The following is a 14,491-nucleotide window of genomic DNA, read 5'->3' as shown; positions in this document are numbered from 1 at the left end:
CCTTTGCTCTTATACATGGATACATGGTAAGAAAATAGGGATGTCTATTGTCTCCCCTATCCCTGCACCTCAGAGAGTGTGCAAGAGAGCAGAGATAGGGACACCCTAGAGTGCTCACCCTTTCTGAGGTGCAGAGGAGTGGCCTAGTGGATAGAGCTGCTGGCTCAGCACCCAGAGGTGGTGAGTTTCATTCCCACTGCAGCTCCTGACTCTTGAGTAAGTCGCTTAACACATTATTGTCCCAGGTAAACCATACAGGAAAAAGCTGTATATCAAGTACCATCCTGTTAGTGTGGACACCCCTACATTCTTATTGGTTGTGGGAAGTATTATAGGAGCTTCGCCTTTCCCTGGCATTTGCACTCTAGGCAGGGCCTAGACTCCTACATAATGTCTCCCTAGCTAGGTTAATTTTGTGCATACCATGCCAGGGCTGAATTATTGTGGAGAGGATCTTAATCTCTGATATACTGCTCATAAAGTGTCATTTGCATAGGCAACATGTAAAAGAGTGCTTCAAAGTTCTTTTAATTATACTTGAGGCACCCAGTACAGTTAGGTCAGTTTTTATATCTTTTTGCCATACTTTCTCGGATTCTGATTGCATTTGCTTCTCCTGGGGTGGTCTCTTTCTTTACAGTTAGTACAGCATAATTACTGGTTAGACCAAAGGACTGTTCCTGGCCAGATCTCAAAAAGTAGATTACACATTGTCTATAAGCAGCAGCTTTCTCCAAGTCTTTCTTAATATTGTTGGTTTATGGACTTTTCTTCCTGGAACTCGTCCAACTCTTTTTTTTTTTTTTTTTTACCCAGTTACACTAACTGCTTTTTACCACATCTAATAGCAATTAATTTTAGATTTTAATTATGCATTATGTTGGGATTTTTTTTAATGTTTTTTTAAAAAAAGGAAACAATTGATTTACATTTACCCATACCATTCCACTCTTGTTTCTTTTGTAGTCCTTTATGTTACAACTTAACAGTTGTAATCAACCAATCAAAATTCAGGGCATACAGCCGTATGAACTCCGCACAACAATAAATAAATAACGCACTGATATTTTGTTCTTGCAGAGTCAACCAAACATCCAATCATGCCAAAACATCACAAACAAATTATTAAAAAAGTGAAGAAAAACAGACCACCGGGACTGTACTGTACCCTGAGCAGTCTGTATCATCATAGGTCTGAAAAAACTCCACACACAAATAGGAATAAATCTCTCATGCATATATATCTTTCAATTTCAAATAAGGTATGACTATAAGCTGGATGAATAATAGCGACAAACTTCAAAAACTACAAAAAAATAGGCTACAGCTGGGAAATTCAGTTTGTTTTGAAATAAACTGTTTTCAATGTCATTCAAAAAAGCATGGAAAACACTTATCTGAAACGGAGCGGCTTCAATCTTAACATGCCACAGACTAATTTCTCCCAACAGAAAGTACTACTGTTTCGCAAACTTTCGCTGCTACTTCAGGGGAAGAATCAAATCCCAATAAGGTGAGTATCCAAAAGACTTCCACGCCACAAAAAGAACACCTGGCAAGACAGAAATGGCTGCGTATCCTCGCGACGCGCCCGGCTCTCTTCAGTTGAGCCGGGCGTTATGATGTCATCATCAACGTGAAACTTGATTGGTTAATTTCTCTTATTCATATCCATTAAGTTCAATAAATTTTAATCATTCATACGTCAAGATTTTCTTCTATAACAAAAGATGACCAATTGTACACAGGCAGCAGCAGTCCCATAACAAAGCACAACGCAAAGGCAGACCAGTCCAACAAAAAGACATCTTCACACACTAACGGCCTCTTTTACAAAGCCGTGCTAGCAGCCCTGAAGCCCATAGAGATTTAAAGGGCTTTGGAAAAGAGGCCGTAAGTATTAGTTGCCATTCCATACAAGTGTTGAGTCCATGAATCACTATTATTCATCCAGCTTATTTGAAATTGAAAGATATACCTGCATGAGAGATTTATTCCTATTTCTGGGTGGAGTTTTTTTCAATCTGTTTTTCTCCACCATTTTTCTTTTTGTGGTGTTTTAGGTGGCATGTCTGGGTGTGCAGTTCATCACTTTGCAGACCCCTCCCGCATCCAACAGGGCTTGTTCTAGGCGTTTTGGACTTGGACGGAAAGTTGGACGATTTAGCGGCTTGGATGATCAGATCGGCAGGACGTATAATTAGACGATTTTCAAAAGTAAAAAAAAGTTGGACGTCTCTTTCGAAAATGTGTCTTAGGCTCTTTTTAACTTTGGACGACTTGCGAGATGGACGTAAACGGACTTAGACGTCCCTTTCGATTATGCCCCTCCACAATACACAAGGGCTCCTTTTACGAAGGTGCGCTCACGCACCGGATTAGCGCGAGCTAGCTGCTCAAAAGGAGGCGGTAGCGGCTTGCGCACGTGGCAATTTAGTGTGCGCTATTCCGTGCGTTAAGGCCCTAGCGCACCTTCGTAAAAGGAGCCCTAAATGTGGACTCAAAACAGAAGCAAAAAGACTAAGAGCCGCCATTATTGCTTCCTGCCTTCAGCTCTAGTGGGATTTCCCATTGCCCGCCTTCATTGAGTGCACTGGCTGTTCTTTTGTCTCCAGTATTTCATCCAGATTTCGAGTGACAATGTGAACTTGATGAAACTCAGCTAAGTTGAATTTTTGCTTTCAGCATTGTTAGGAATTTTGCACTCTTTATTATATATTTGATTGTTTTTGGAATTTTTCAGGGGGGAGGGGGGGTTACAAACACCTCTTAGTCTTTTTGCTTCTGGTTTGAATCCACACTTAGGGCTCCTTTTACGAAGCCGCGTTAGCTAATTTGCCGACCACGCTAGCCGCTACTGCCTCTTGAGCAGGCGGTAGATTTTCGGCTAGCGTGCACTAAACCGCTAGCGCACCTTCGTAAAAGGAGCCCTTAGTAGTTTAGTGTTTATTAGCACTTATATTTATATATATAAAAAAATTGATCAGGAACATTATTATGTACGGGGCAGTGTTTATTTAGACCTTACAGGTCCGGTGCTGGTCATCTATGGACACTTTCCTGGGGCTAAAACAAAAACGAAGGGTTGATTGAGCCCATACTGAGGTTCCTTTATAGTTTATATGTCCAGTTGTCTCTTGTAATCCACCCAGAACTGCAAAGTTGAGGCGGAATAGAAATCAGTAATGTAATGTAATACATTATATTTTTCTTAACAGGGAGCTTAAAGCTTTTGCCAATTTTTTCTGGTTTAGTCAAATTTATATAAGATCAGTCGCTGATGATAGCGATTGACTCATTTGCAGTATAGTCCACAGAAAGAGGCATGGGTGGATAGGAAGGGCGGAGAACTACATCGTTGTGTTAATCATAGGTGTGCCAACACTATTGGATGGAGGGGAGGTGTAGTTCTTGGCTTTCACCAAGCGTGTAGAAGACACGCACTCAAGACGTGTGCTTTTGAGATTTTTTTCCCCATCACTATATTACTATAATTTAAGTGGAGTATATGTGGGTTTAAAAAAAATTTTTAAAATCATGAGCCACAGTTAAAAGCACTGCCTGAGATGTGCTCCCGGACCAGCCAGTAAATTTTTGTCGCTAAAAGTTTGCTCTTCATTTGGAGAATCACTGAGTGCTCATTTAAATATTAAAGAGCCCATTTACTACTGTTTTGATAGCAGTGACCTCATTGTACTACATTTGCATGGCAGAGTCGGAGGCTGCTAAGAAGCTCAGAAAAGACCGTGGTGAGCTGTTCTGTTATCGGGCGGTAAAATCCTGGCTGGAACCGGTTTAGCGACCATCATTAAAGACACAGTAAATTGTGAAAATCTGTCCCTGAGTGCTATGTTAAGGTCCAAACAGAAATAGGGGTCCCTAAGCTGTGTAATAACTGAACAGTAATTTTGTAAGTTCCACTAATACCATCTACTTTAAGATCTCCAGGCCTGTTTGTTAGCTTTTCGACATTCCTATCTACTGTATATAAACACCAAATATAGCACAAGGTATGACATTGAGCAGATTTGAAAGGACTTCATGGCATCGGGAGCATGAGTGGAAGAAGTACAGATTTATTTCTCTTTCCAGCCAAAGTTATTTATTCATAGTCAAACTAAGTATTCAACAGGCCTTAATCCAAAAATTGGATCTTTTCAAGTTAAAAGCCTACTTGAAGAACTGGTTCTTTTAAAAAAAAGCTGGTCGTTTTTGTTCCAGATGGGCCTCCAGCAATATCAGATTTCAAAGTGTTGGAGCAAAACAGTGAAAAATCCGTTGTTTAATCTTTAATTTATTGTGCAGGATGGGATTTGTAACCACACTGGTGCAATACCTGCAGAGATCTTAACAGCACAGGGACCTCTGACTCATTTTATACTACGACATAAGATGGTTGGACCAATTTGACCAATAGAGAAGACCTTTAACAAATGCTTTGTAACAAAATGATGTTGCTTCTTTAAATGTGAACTGGTTGAGGGCTTAGAACACCCCCCCCCCCAGGGGGGCTCTTCTTGCTAAACTCTGCAAGGTAGAGGGGGTTAGAGGTAGGGAAAATTTGAAAGGAAGTATAGTAGTTTTTCCATTAAAAATATAGTTTTCCTTACACAGTATTGAGTTTTAGCAGTTCCAACCTGTAGCATGTTTCACTAAGCCAGATTTCAATTTGAGATGCTGACAGGTTTATTTTTGAGATTCTGTATTTGTTTATTTAGATTTCCTAAAATCACCTTCTTTATAAGAAAAATCAAAGCAATGTGCAATTAAAAAAATATATAAAAACCCAGAATACCCCAGGTAAAATAAAGAAAAGGTGAACTAAACAATCAAAAAAGCATTTACACTATAGACGACCTCCACCTATGCACCAGGGGTGAGTGAGCAAGCTATCTAAACACCATGTGCCATGAGCCAAGTAAAGGCCTGGGAAAACAAATGGGGTTTTAGACCAACTTTTCAAGAAACCTCTGAGCAGAGGTCCTGAGGAAAGGGGCCAGGAAGTAAAAAAAATGCTCTTTCTGGTGAATTCCCAATAGGCTTGAGATGGATTTAATGAAAGGAGGCGATGTACAATATGACAATATGAAGTGCTTTATGTACTAGCGACTTGGATTGGCTGGGCTTGATGGAGTGTTGATCTGACCTAGTAAGGCTTTTCTTATGTTCGTATGACAAACTTGACAAGAAGGTAAATCAAAACACAGTGCTTAGGTGGAGGAATTACAGAGGGAATGATAAGTCAGATATTGGTACTTAGAAAGTGGGCTTTGAGTCTGGATTTGAATGCTGCCAGAGGCGGAGCCTGACGTATCAAGTCAAGCAGTTTGTTCCAGGCAAACGGTGCAAGGTATTACTATTTATTATAGCGCTGTAAGGCGTACGCAGCGCTGTACATTTTAACACACAATAAACAGTCCCTGCTCAGAAGAGCTTACAATCTAATTTAGACAGGATATGTGACGAGAAGGAGAGAGAAGAGTCATAGATTCCCCCAAGGTTGTGAGCTGATGAGACAGGGAGGATGAGGGTATTGTTTATAGAAACAGAGAATGGGAGAAGAGGAGAGAGACAGGTTTAGGTGGAAAGATAAGGAACTCGGTCTTGGCCATGTTTAATTTTAAATGGTGGCGAGACATCCAGGGAGCGATGTCAGACAAGCAGGTTGAATCCCAGGACTGAATGTCTGTTGAGATGTCAGGTGTAGAGAGATAGATCTGTGAGTCGTCGGCATAGAGGTGATACTGAAAGCCAAGGGAGGATGTTAGTGCACCAAGGGAAGAAGTATAGATTGAAAAAAAGAAGTGGTCCCAAGACAGAACCCTGATGTACACCAACTGACAGCAGGATGGCGGTGGAGGAGGATCTACCACAGCATACACTAAAGCTGCAATGGGAAAGATAGGATGAAAACCATGCAATAGCAGAGCCCTGAAATCCAAGTGAGGACAGTGTATTGATGAGTAGGTGGTGATTTACAGGGTCAAGAAAGATGAGAATGGAGGAGAGGCCTTTGGATTTGGCCAGGAGCAGAACATTGGAGACTTTTGTAAGGGCAGTTTCTGTAGAATGAAGAGGGCAAAAGCCTGATTTGAAGTGGGTCAAGGATAACTTGAGATGAAAGAAAGTCTAGACTACAGCGGTGAACAGCAACCCAGGTGAGTTTTCAGTATTTCCCATGAACATATATGAGATCTATTTTCATACAATGGAGGCAGTGCATGCAAATAGATTTACTGCATATTCATTGGGGAAATCCTGAAAACCCGACCGGATTGTGGCCTTCAAGGACCAAGGTTGCTCACCCATACTCTTAAGGATATGACCTGAATAGTTCAATTATTAAGAATCCTCTTGAAAACTTGAATGGACCTCATTTGAAAATAAAAATATAGTTCTAGGTAGAACATCCGTTTGAACAGATGGCACTAACCAAGTGGTAGTAAAATTCCAGAAGGTTCTTCATACTGCCTTTCTTCTTCTATAGGCTGCCAGGATTACTTAGGATGAAAACATACATATACATAATGACTTTCACTGAAAAGAGAAGCATTTCTGAAGGACACTACTATAGAAGAAACTTGTATTTGATCTCATTTAATTTATAATCCAATTACTTAATGCTCTAAAGCAAACTTTCCCAAATCAGATATCCTGTCCTCTCTGTCACTATATGCTGAAACACCTCTAATTTTCAGCATACCATATTGTTTGTAATAAATGCCTGGACCATTATTTGAAACAATAGGGTTTCTGGAGTCTAGGGTGGCTATTCATGGAGGCACTTCAATTTTTAGGGAGCCTCCAGCACTAAATGACAGTTATTTCTCTCCTCCAGTGCCCCACAGTGACCCGATCTCTCTCCTTACCTTTTCTCAAGGCTGCATACCCACCCAGCATCATAATCTTGAGTAGAAGTAAGAAAAGAGATACGGTCATTGTGGGTCAGTGCCAGTTGCCATGAATTCTGGGAATATGGGTGATTATTGAAGGAATCAAGATTTGGATTTAAGAACAAATTTATAGGGTTTTTCAGTCCTGAAGCAGAGGGGGGAGGTGCAATTATTAGAAACAATATGGTATATAAGATTTTATATCATCATGCTTCTGAAGTCTACCTCAGATTCCATCACTTCTCAATTTACTCTTTGCCGTGATTTTCTCCGTACAGATTATTTATGCAGAGGTTCCTCTGACAGACAGCCATCGTTCATTGGCCTCCTACGGTTTGAAAGATGGTGATGTAGTGATCTTGAGACAGAAGGAGAATGCAAATGCTGAGCTCACTGCCCCATTCTCAGGTAAGAAGGCCTTTCTGCAGTGGAGGTACTGGATTCCAGGAGTCAGCCATGCTATCTTAGATTTGGCTCTGTAGGATTTAACTCTTTTGCCCTGGATTGTACAATGTTTGTCTTCCATCAATTAATGTATTTAACTGCAGAGCACTTAACATACCCCTAGAGCCAATGCTGTGCACGGTCATAGAGAGAAACTGGGTCAAGCTGGGGCTGTGGAGGCAGCAGTCCCAAGTTAGTGCCCCCTTCCTCCCAACCTTCTGTGTCGCATGTTCATGCCCCCTCCCTTCCTTTTCTGTGTCGAGTTCTTAACCCCTATCCCTCCCTGCCTTCCAGCCTTTGTCCCAAAATCGTGTCCCTCCCATGTCCCAACGTGCTCCTCTCCCCTCCCCCCTTTCTCCCTTTGTCCCAGAAAGATCATGTTCTCTTACTTGTTTGAGCCACACTCGCTCCTTCTATGGCACTTGTTGCAGGCAGTGGTTCACACGCTGTCCATGGCTGACACACAAGCCTTCCCTCTGACATCAACTCTGATGTCGGCGAGGAGGTTTCCGTAAAGGTAAACATACCACATGTTGAGAAACTCTGCTCTAGATAACCTTTGTTCAAACACTCCCCTTTCAATGCATTTATTTTTGAAATGTGCTAACCTGGATCCTGCCTGTGCTCTTTCCATCACTGCCTAGCAAATCATTTCCCAACTTTAAAAGTGGAACAGTCAGATGTTCTTCCTCAAGGAGTGTAGTAAAATATTACTTACAAAATTAATATCCAAGGATGATGACATAAAAAAGAATGATGTAGAAAAAAAATAATTTGTCACACATCAGTGTTCTCTGTCTCCAGCAGATAATAGATAATACAACCAGACTTCTGCTACAAGGTTGCCTTCTTGGACCAACTGGAGAGCTGAGCACTTAGTTGAGGATGTGGTGGTGAGGATGGGAGGGGATGGGATTTGGTTACCTCTTTTCATCTGTTCTGGGGTGACACATGGAGGAGTTTTGGTTTCCCTCCCCTAGCACCAGACCCAAGAATCCTGCTTTTTCCTTGGATTGGCTCTCTGGGCTCCTCAGTGAAGCTTGGGGCAGCACTGTAGATACAGTTTAAAAATGGAAGGGGTTCTCGGAGTTGGGGAGGACAGCTGGGAGTGGTCCTCTGGCAAGCCAGGATTTGTGGTAAAGATTTGCCAGTGGAGGTGGTAGCCACCAGTGCTCACAGAGTGGGGGTTGAAATTTGAGTATGGGAGCTGATAAGGGAACTCAGGGCATTGAATATCATGAGAGGAAGAACAAGAAAGCTGCTTGGATTGTGTAGTGAATGTGTACTGCTATGGTCCATATCGAACCCAAGGTGATGGTTGGGTTGTTCGGCCATTGATTGCACTAGCTCTGAGGACAAATATGCTGAAGAAAGTTTTAGCTTGGGCAAAGCAACCATCTTGGCCTTGGTAGCAAGCAGTCAGGGCACCTCTCTTTCTTGGCACCAGCATCTTTGCCTCTGAAGAAAGTGGAAGTTGAGATGAGCACAGTAACCTTCACGGCAGGATAGCCTGAACAGTTTTTTCACCAAATCTGTTTTGCTCCTCCAAAGGGCTTATTGTTTGAGATGGAGCATATGGTTTCCTCTGCCTTTTTCCTGGCATTGCTTGGGCTGGGCTCCCAATCTAAAGCCACAGGAGATCCCAGACCAGCCAGACACCCCAGCAAGACTGGGATGAGTGTTTGCTGGCCTTGGCACCAAGCTTCAGGATCTGGAGTTCTGGAAGTGTGGGCAACCTGGAGGCATCTACCAGGTGGGATGGTTACATTCTTATATGTATGATTCGTCTATTGTGAAGGAAAGAATTGCTTTCCATAATATCTCAAGTTTTGGGAGGTGCTTAAGGCTGCAGAGCATCCAGTTACAGACTTTCCAAGACATCAGATTGTTGATATCAGCAGCCTAGGTTGCTCCTGAGTTCAGTTTGGCAGTGGGTAGAGAAATGAAGACGTTATACCCTTTGGTGCCAGAGGAGAAGATGAAAAATTCCCACTACATTAAAGAGCTTTCATTATTTCCTGCAGTTGTCACTTCCACTATGGCCCTCTTTTTCAGGGCAAATTGGGTAGGTTGCTAGTTCCCAAGTCCAGGTGGAATGGGCTCAATCTATTTCATGGTGCTGAAGATGGAAGGGTTCTTCTTCCCATTCTGAGTAAGTTTGGCTCTACATAGAGATAGTCATAGTAGCCATCTGTAGAGGAGAATTCCTTTTGTCCTTGGACCTAAACCGTGCACTTCCACATTCCTGTTTGGAGAGACCCAAGTTCTCAGTCTGGAGTTGATTAGTAGTTCCAAGCATCACCCTTCAGCCTGGTGACAGTTCCTCATGGCTTGCTCAAGATGCTTTGATATAGATATGCCAAAGAACGACAGGCTACACAACTCTGCTCTGTGCCCATCGCTGGTGGAAGGTTACAAAACATATTTATGAAGTTGTGTAAAGAAAATCATCAGGACAGCCCATATTTTTCCTATGAAAGCCAAGTAATTTGCCGAGTAGAGTGCAGGGTTTGAATTCTATTTTTGTCATGGATTCACAGTCGTGGCTTCTTTATCTCCTGATGCTGAATATGATGGCTAGGCAGGGATTGCTGCATGATGGATGAATACTGTATTCTTAAAAGAGTAAATTCATTAATACTTCTCGCTCTTTTTTTTTTTTTTTTTTTAAGGTTTACCCTCAATAGATTTTAGCAGCATTGATGTTCCTGGAGCATCCCGTCGGCAGGCAGCACAATCAAACTGCCTGTCTCCCCCTAGCTCCTCTTCCACCTCACAGGGATTGGACAATCCAGCGCTGTTGCGTGAAATGTTGCTTAGCAACCCACATGAGCTGTCCCTGCTGAAGGAGCGCAATCCCCCTCTGGCTGATGCCCTACTGAGCGGAGATCTGGGTGAGTTACTCTAGCACCAGGGCTTATACTGGTCATATATGTGTTACAGGACGTACGGAATACATATCTGGGTGCTGGCAGGTCGAATAAGGAGGACAGTTTTCTGCTTATCCTGCATTTATGGTTCATCGCTAAGTTATGCGCAGCCATTGAACATATACCAGGAGACAGTTTAGTCATAGATAACCTTAGCTATACCTCACCTACAGTGTCAGCCCAACTGGAGGTAGTTGCAAGCAAAAAGGTTGCCGTTCAGTGTTTATTATGGATCTTGGAAGCAAATAAAATGATTCATTCAACAAATGAAGGCTTGTATAAGATATTTACAAACTCAATAGTTCTGGTCAAAATGTGACAAAAGTTAAGTGATGCCAGTCTGGTAGTGGCATTGGTGTTTTCCGGGTCAGTTGGGGACACAGCCAAGGGTGCTGCTTGATGTAAAACCAACAGTTTCAGGGTTCTGAAGGAGTTAAGTGTGGTTCCTGGCCAAGGAGTGTCACTGTAGTGAATGGGCTAAGTGAGTTGTTAGAGGGATATGTGCTAGGGGAAAATACCCCAGAGAACTGCAAATGAAGGCACCTGAATTTCCCCCAAAGTTGCAGGGGAAAATTGATAAATCAACTCTTCTGTCCCATCCCAAGGATAAGGGACCAAAACATGAAAGCTTTATGCTTTAGGGTTCAGCCAGTCATGCTGATAGGTTTAATTTGTGCTGGCTGAAGGATTCTCTTCTGTAGTCCTGCTGGGACAGGAGTTTTCTTCCCTAACTCCAGCTCATAACATTCATATGATATACTGTACATTTGTTACTTCAGTACACCAACAATCCAACTTCATGTTGAAAGGTCACTTGGACACACAAAGTCAGAGGCGTGAAGAAAGTACAAGAGGTTTATTTACAGCATACCGGACTCTAGTGCAGTTAATAGACTGCCTACTAGAGTGTTAGAATCAGGAAATGCATGGACTTTTATGCCCTTTTTGCAAACTAATATATGCAAAAACTACAATTTTCATTTGTTACTTCTATAACTTTTCTACAATTATTATTGGTCCTAAGCTCACACTAGCAGGTCACTTATCTAACTCTTACATTTCTAAATGTTAAATGTACAGAAGGGTAGGGCACATCATGGCTCAAACTCTTATCTATTTAGCTTACAATGTGGTAAGGCAGGGACATATTTTTTAGGCAGATGAAGTCAATAGATTGTACACTGTTTTCAGCTATGTAGGCCAGAGCAATATTTTAAACAACAGTTAACCATTTCATGACCCTACAATGTAACAAGAACAACTTTCCCCAGATTTTCCCCACTTCCCCCCCCAAACTCATGTTTCTTCATATCTTATTCCTGTTCTCTCCCAGACTGGATAGAAAATCTCTTTATTTTGACAATTGATACAGTGTTTTGAGTCAACAGAACCTCACCAAACAGTTTTGTTTGGGGGATCTCTACCATTGGGTGATTAAAGAGGAAGACAGACAAGGATTTTGGGTATAGTCCTCTGAGTATCTGTATCCTCATGACACTAACCTGCTTCCATCAGACATATATGCAATAATGTTCCCTTCTTTTTATACTTTTTCCAACAATTTTTGTCAGCATTAGGATACAACTTAGTAAGCAAAGAGTTTTCTTCTGATGAGGCATTCAGGCAAGACACCAAATTGCACCTTTAACCTCTCTCTGGCTTTCCTCATTCTAACAGAGAAATTTATCAGGGTGTTGTTAGAGCAGCAGCAAGAGAGATCCAGGAGGGAACAAGAGAGGATTCGGCTCTTCTCAGCAGATCCCTTTGACCTTGAAGCTCAGGCCAAAATAGAAGAGGACATCAGGTAAGATTGTGTACAGCTCAGTCACCGTCACAGCTGATGTGTCAACCACAACAGAGAAGGGACCAAGCTTGCCATTCCCACTGAAGGCAAGAATGGGGCCAGCTTGCATGTTTGCTGCCTCTGTGAGCAGAGGGGGCTGATTCTGCCAAACCTGCTGCTTACAACAGGGGAAGAGTTAGGCCTGAGTTTGTCATGTATTTTCTGTCCAATGTGAAGACTTCAGATTCTGTGATGAGAGTCTAGCTTATTAGGCTGCTCATCATTCAGCTCTTTCTGACAGAATTAAAATAACTAACTATGCTTGTTAATTAAGTATGAACATAAGATAAGCATGCTTTGTCAGAGCACAGGTCCATCAAACCCTTCTTTTTTTTCTAACAGTAGCCAATCCAGGTCATTAGGAAGTCTCCAAAGATCCCAAAGAATAGAGTCATTCCTTGCAGTTTGCTAGTAACTGTGTGTCTTCTCTAGAAATTTGTCTAAACCCTGCTGTGCTAAATCCCTTGACCACATCCTCTGGCAACAAATTTTACAGCTCAGTTGTTAAGTGAAGAAATTGAGTGCCCCTAGTCTTGGTATAGTTGGAAGGCCTAAATAAGCATTCCATACATACCTGCTCCACTACTTACAATTTTATAAACTTCTATCATATCCTCTCCCAGGAATCTCGCCGCCAAGAGGAGATGGACCTGTTGGGTGGTACCTTGCTTGGCCATTACCAGACAGGATAGTGAACTCCACTGACCATTGGCTTGTTCCACTATGGTATTGATGCCCCTAGTGCGTTGACAGTGGGCAGTGATGGCCTCATTGTAATCCGCTTTGAACCGCAAGGTACAAGCGGAATAGAAATCACTAATGTAATGTAATGTAAGTTAATTGGGTGGGTAGACAGCTGATGTGAGTTGGCATTTGATTGCTTCCTCATTAGGTGATTCCTAGACTCGTTTCATGTCAATTATTATTTGACTCAAATATTCCTCTTTAAGGGGTTTTTAACTTGTCGTCTTCATAGTGGGACATAGAAGATCAGAACCTGAACATATACAAACTTGATTAAGGCATGGGAAGATAGTGACTCCCTCAGGGTCAGAAATAGTCATTGGGAGAGCAAGATTTGATCCCCTGTGATGTAAGAGTTTTTTTCTGTTTGCACCACCTTTTCCCTCCCCATCTGACTCCCTTCAGAGAGATGTCTTATACAGCGTAACGTGCATCAATCCTCTCCCAAGACCTGCGGTGAAAACCCTTTGGGTAATTGAGGGAACAGAGGAGTGCTGTCTAGAACTCCTTTCCATGTTGCCTGAACCTGAATGTGTGGTTTTCTGGTTTTGGCTTTGTGTTCTGCAGGCAGCAAAACATTGAAGAAAACATGACCATTGCTATGGAAGAGGCTCCGGAGAGCTTTGGCCAAGTGGTGATGTTGTATATTAACTGCAAAGTGAATGGATATCCAGTGAAAGCATTCGTTGACTCAGGTACAGAAATCGAGGGAATGGAACCTTTCTCCATTGAAAAAAAGGGCCATTTAATCCTACCCTTTTAACCAGTTATTGGTCTACAACAGAGCATTGCTTCCTATCTCATGGCTTTTCAGTTTTCTTCGGAGTCTCATGAGAGACTTCATCAGAAGCTTTTGAAAATCTGATGCACTATATCAACTGGCTTTTTTATCACATATTTATTCATGTCTTGATAAAAATGTAGCAGATAGATGAGCCAAGATTTCCCTTAGCTGAATCCATACTAACTCTCTTCCATAGGACCGTGTGTGTTTAGTATTTTATTCTTTGTAACAGTTTTCATCCTTTTGTCCAATACTGACATCAGAATTACTGGTCTGTAACTTTTTAGATCACACTTGGAACAAACCCTTTTGATGTTATTTGGCAACCATTAGAGAATGACACGGGGAAAAAATTTGTCCCCGCCCCCACTGTCCTTGCCCCGTCCCCATAACCACTGACCCCGCCCTGATCCCACGACCATTATCCCCGCAGCATCCATACAAGCCTCAGTATTGCAATATTTAGCTTATTCCTTCCTTATAAATCAAAGTTCTGGGTGCTGAACTAGAGAAAGAAATGTTCAGCTGGCAGGACTTTGCTTATAAATTTTTATCAACACAACTAATATACTACTTTATCCTAAAGCAAAAATAAAATAAATAAATAGAAATTTTTTTCTACCTTTGTTGTCTGGTTTCTGCTTCCCTCATCTTCTCATTCAATTCCTTGCATCCTCTGTCTATCTTACATTTGCTTTGTTACTGTGCCTATCCCTTTACCCTCCCCCCAATTGATCTGGCACCCATCTTCTTCCCTCCGCTCCCTCCATAGTATGGCATCTCTGTCTTCTTCCCTTCCAGCGTCTTCTCCCCACTCTCTGTTTTCCCCATTTCCCTTCAGCGTCTTCTCCCC

General features: G+C 42.0%; 1 protein-coding gene across 3 annotated transcripts in view; it reads left to right on the top strand.

The window, feature by feature from the left end:
* DDI2 (DNA damage inducible 1 homolog 2) overlaps window positions 1-14,491 on the top strand; it is a 41,905-nt gene that overhangs the window by 2,517 nt on the left and 24,897 nt on the right. For 2 of the 3 annotated variants that reach the window (XM_033921538.1, XM_033921540.1), the window contains exons 2-5: window positions 7,172-7,301; window positions 10,010-10,231; window positions 11,945-12,071; window positions 13,422-13,549. In XM_033921538.1, coding sequence (XP_033777429.1) covers window positions 7,172-7,301; window positions 10,010-10,231; window positions 11,945-12,071; window positions 13,422-13,549 — 607 coding nt within the window. The remainder of the gene's footprint in view (window positions 1-7,171; window positions 7,302-10,009; window positions 10,232-11,944; window positions 12,072-13,421; window positions 13,550-14,491) is intronic. The other variant, XM_033921539.1, reaches the window with a different exon arrangement.

The sequence above is a fragment of the Geotrypetes seraphini genome, chromosome 15 (assembly GCF_902459505.1).
Source record: "Geotrypetes seraphini chromosome 15, aGeoSer1.1, whole genome shotgun sequence".
Taxonomy (NCBI): Eukaryota; Metazoa; Chordata; class Amphibia; order Gymnophiona; family Dermophiidae; genus Geotrypetes; species Geotrypetes seraphini.
The sequence above is the reverse complement of the archived record's forward strand: the minus strand, read 5'-3'. Positions and strand labels throughout refer to the sequence as shown.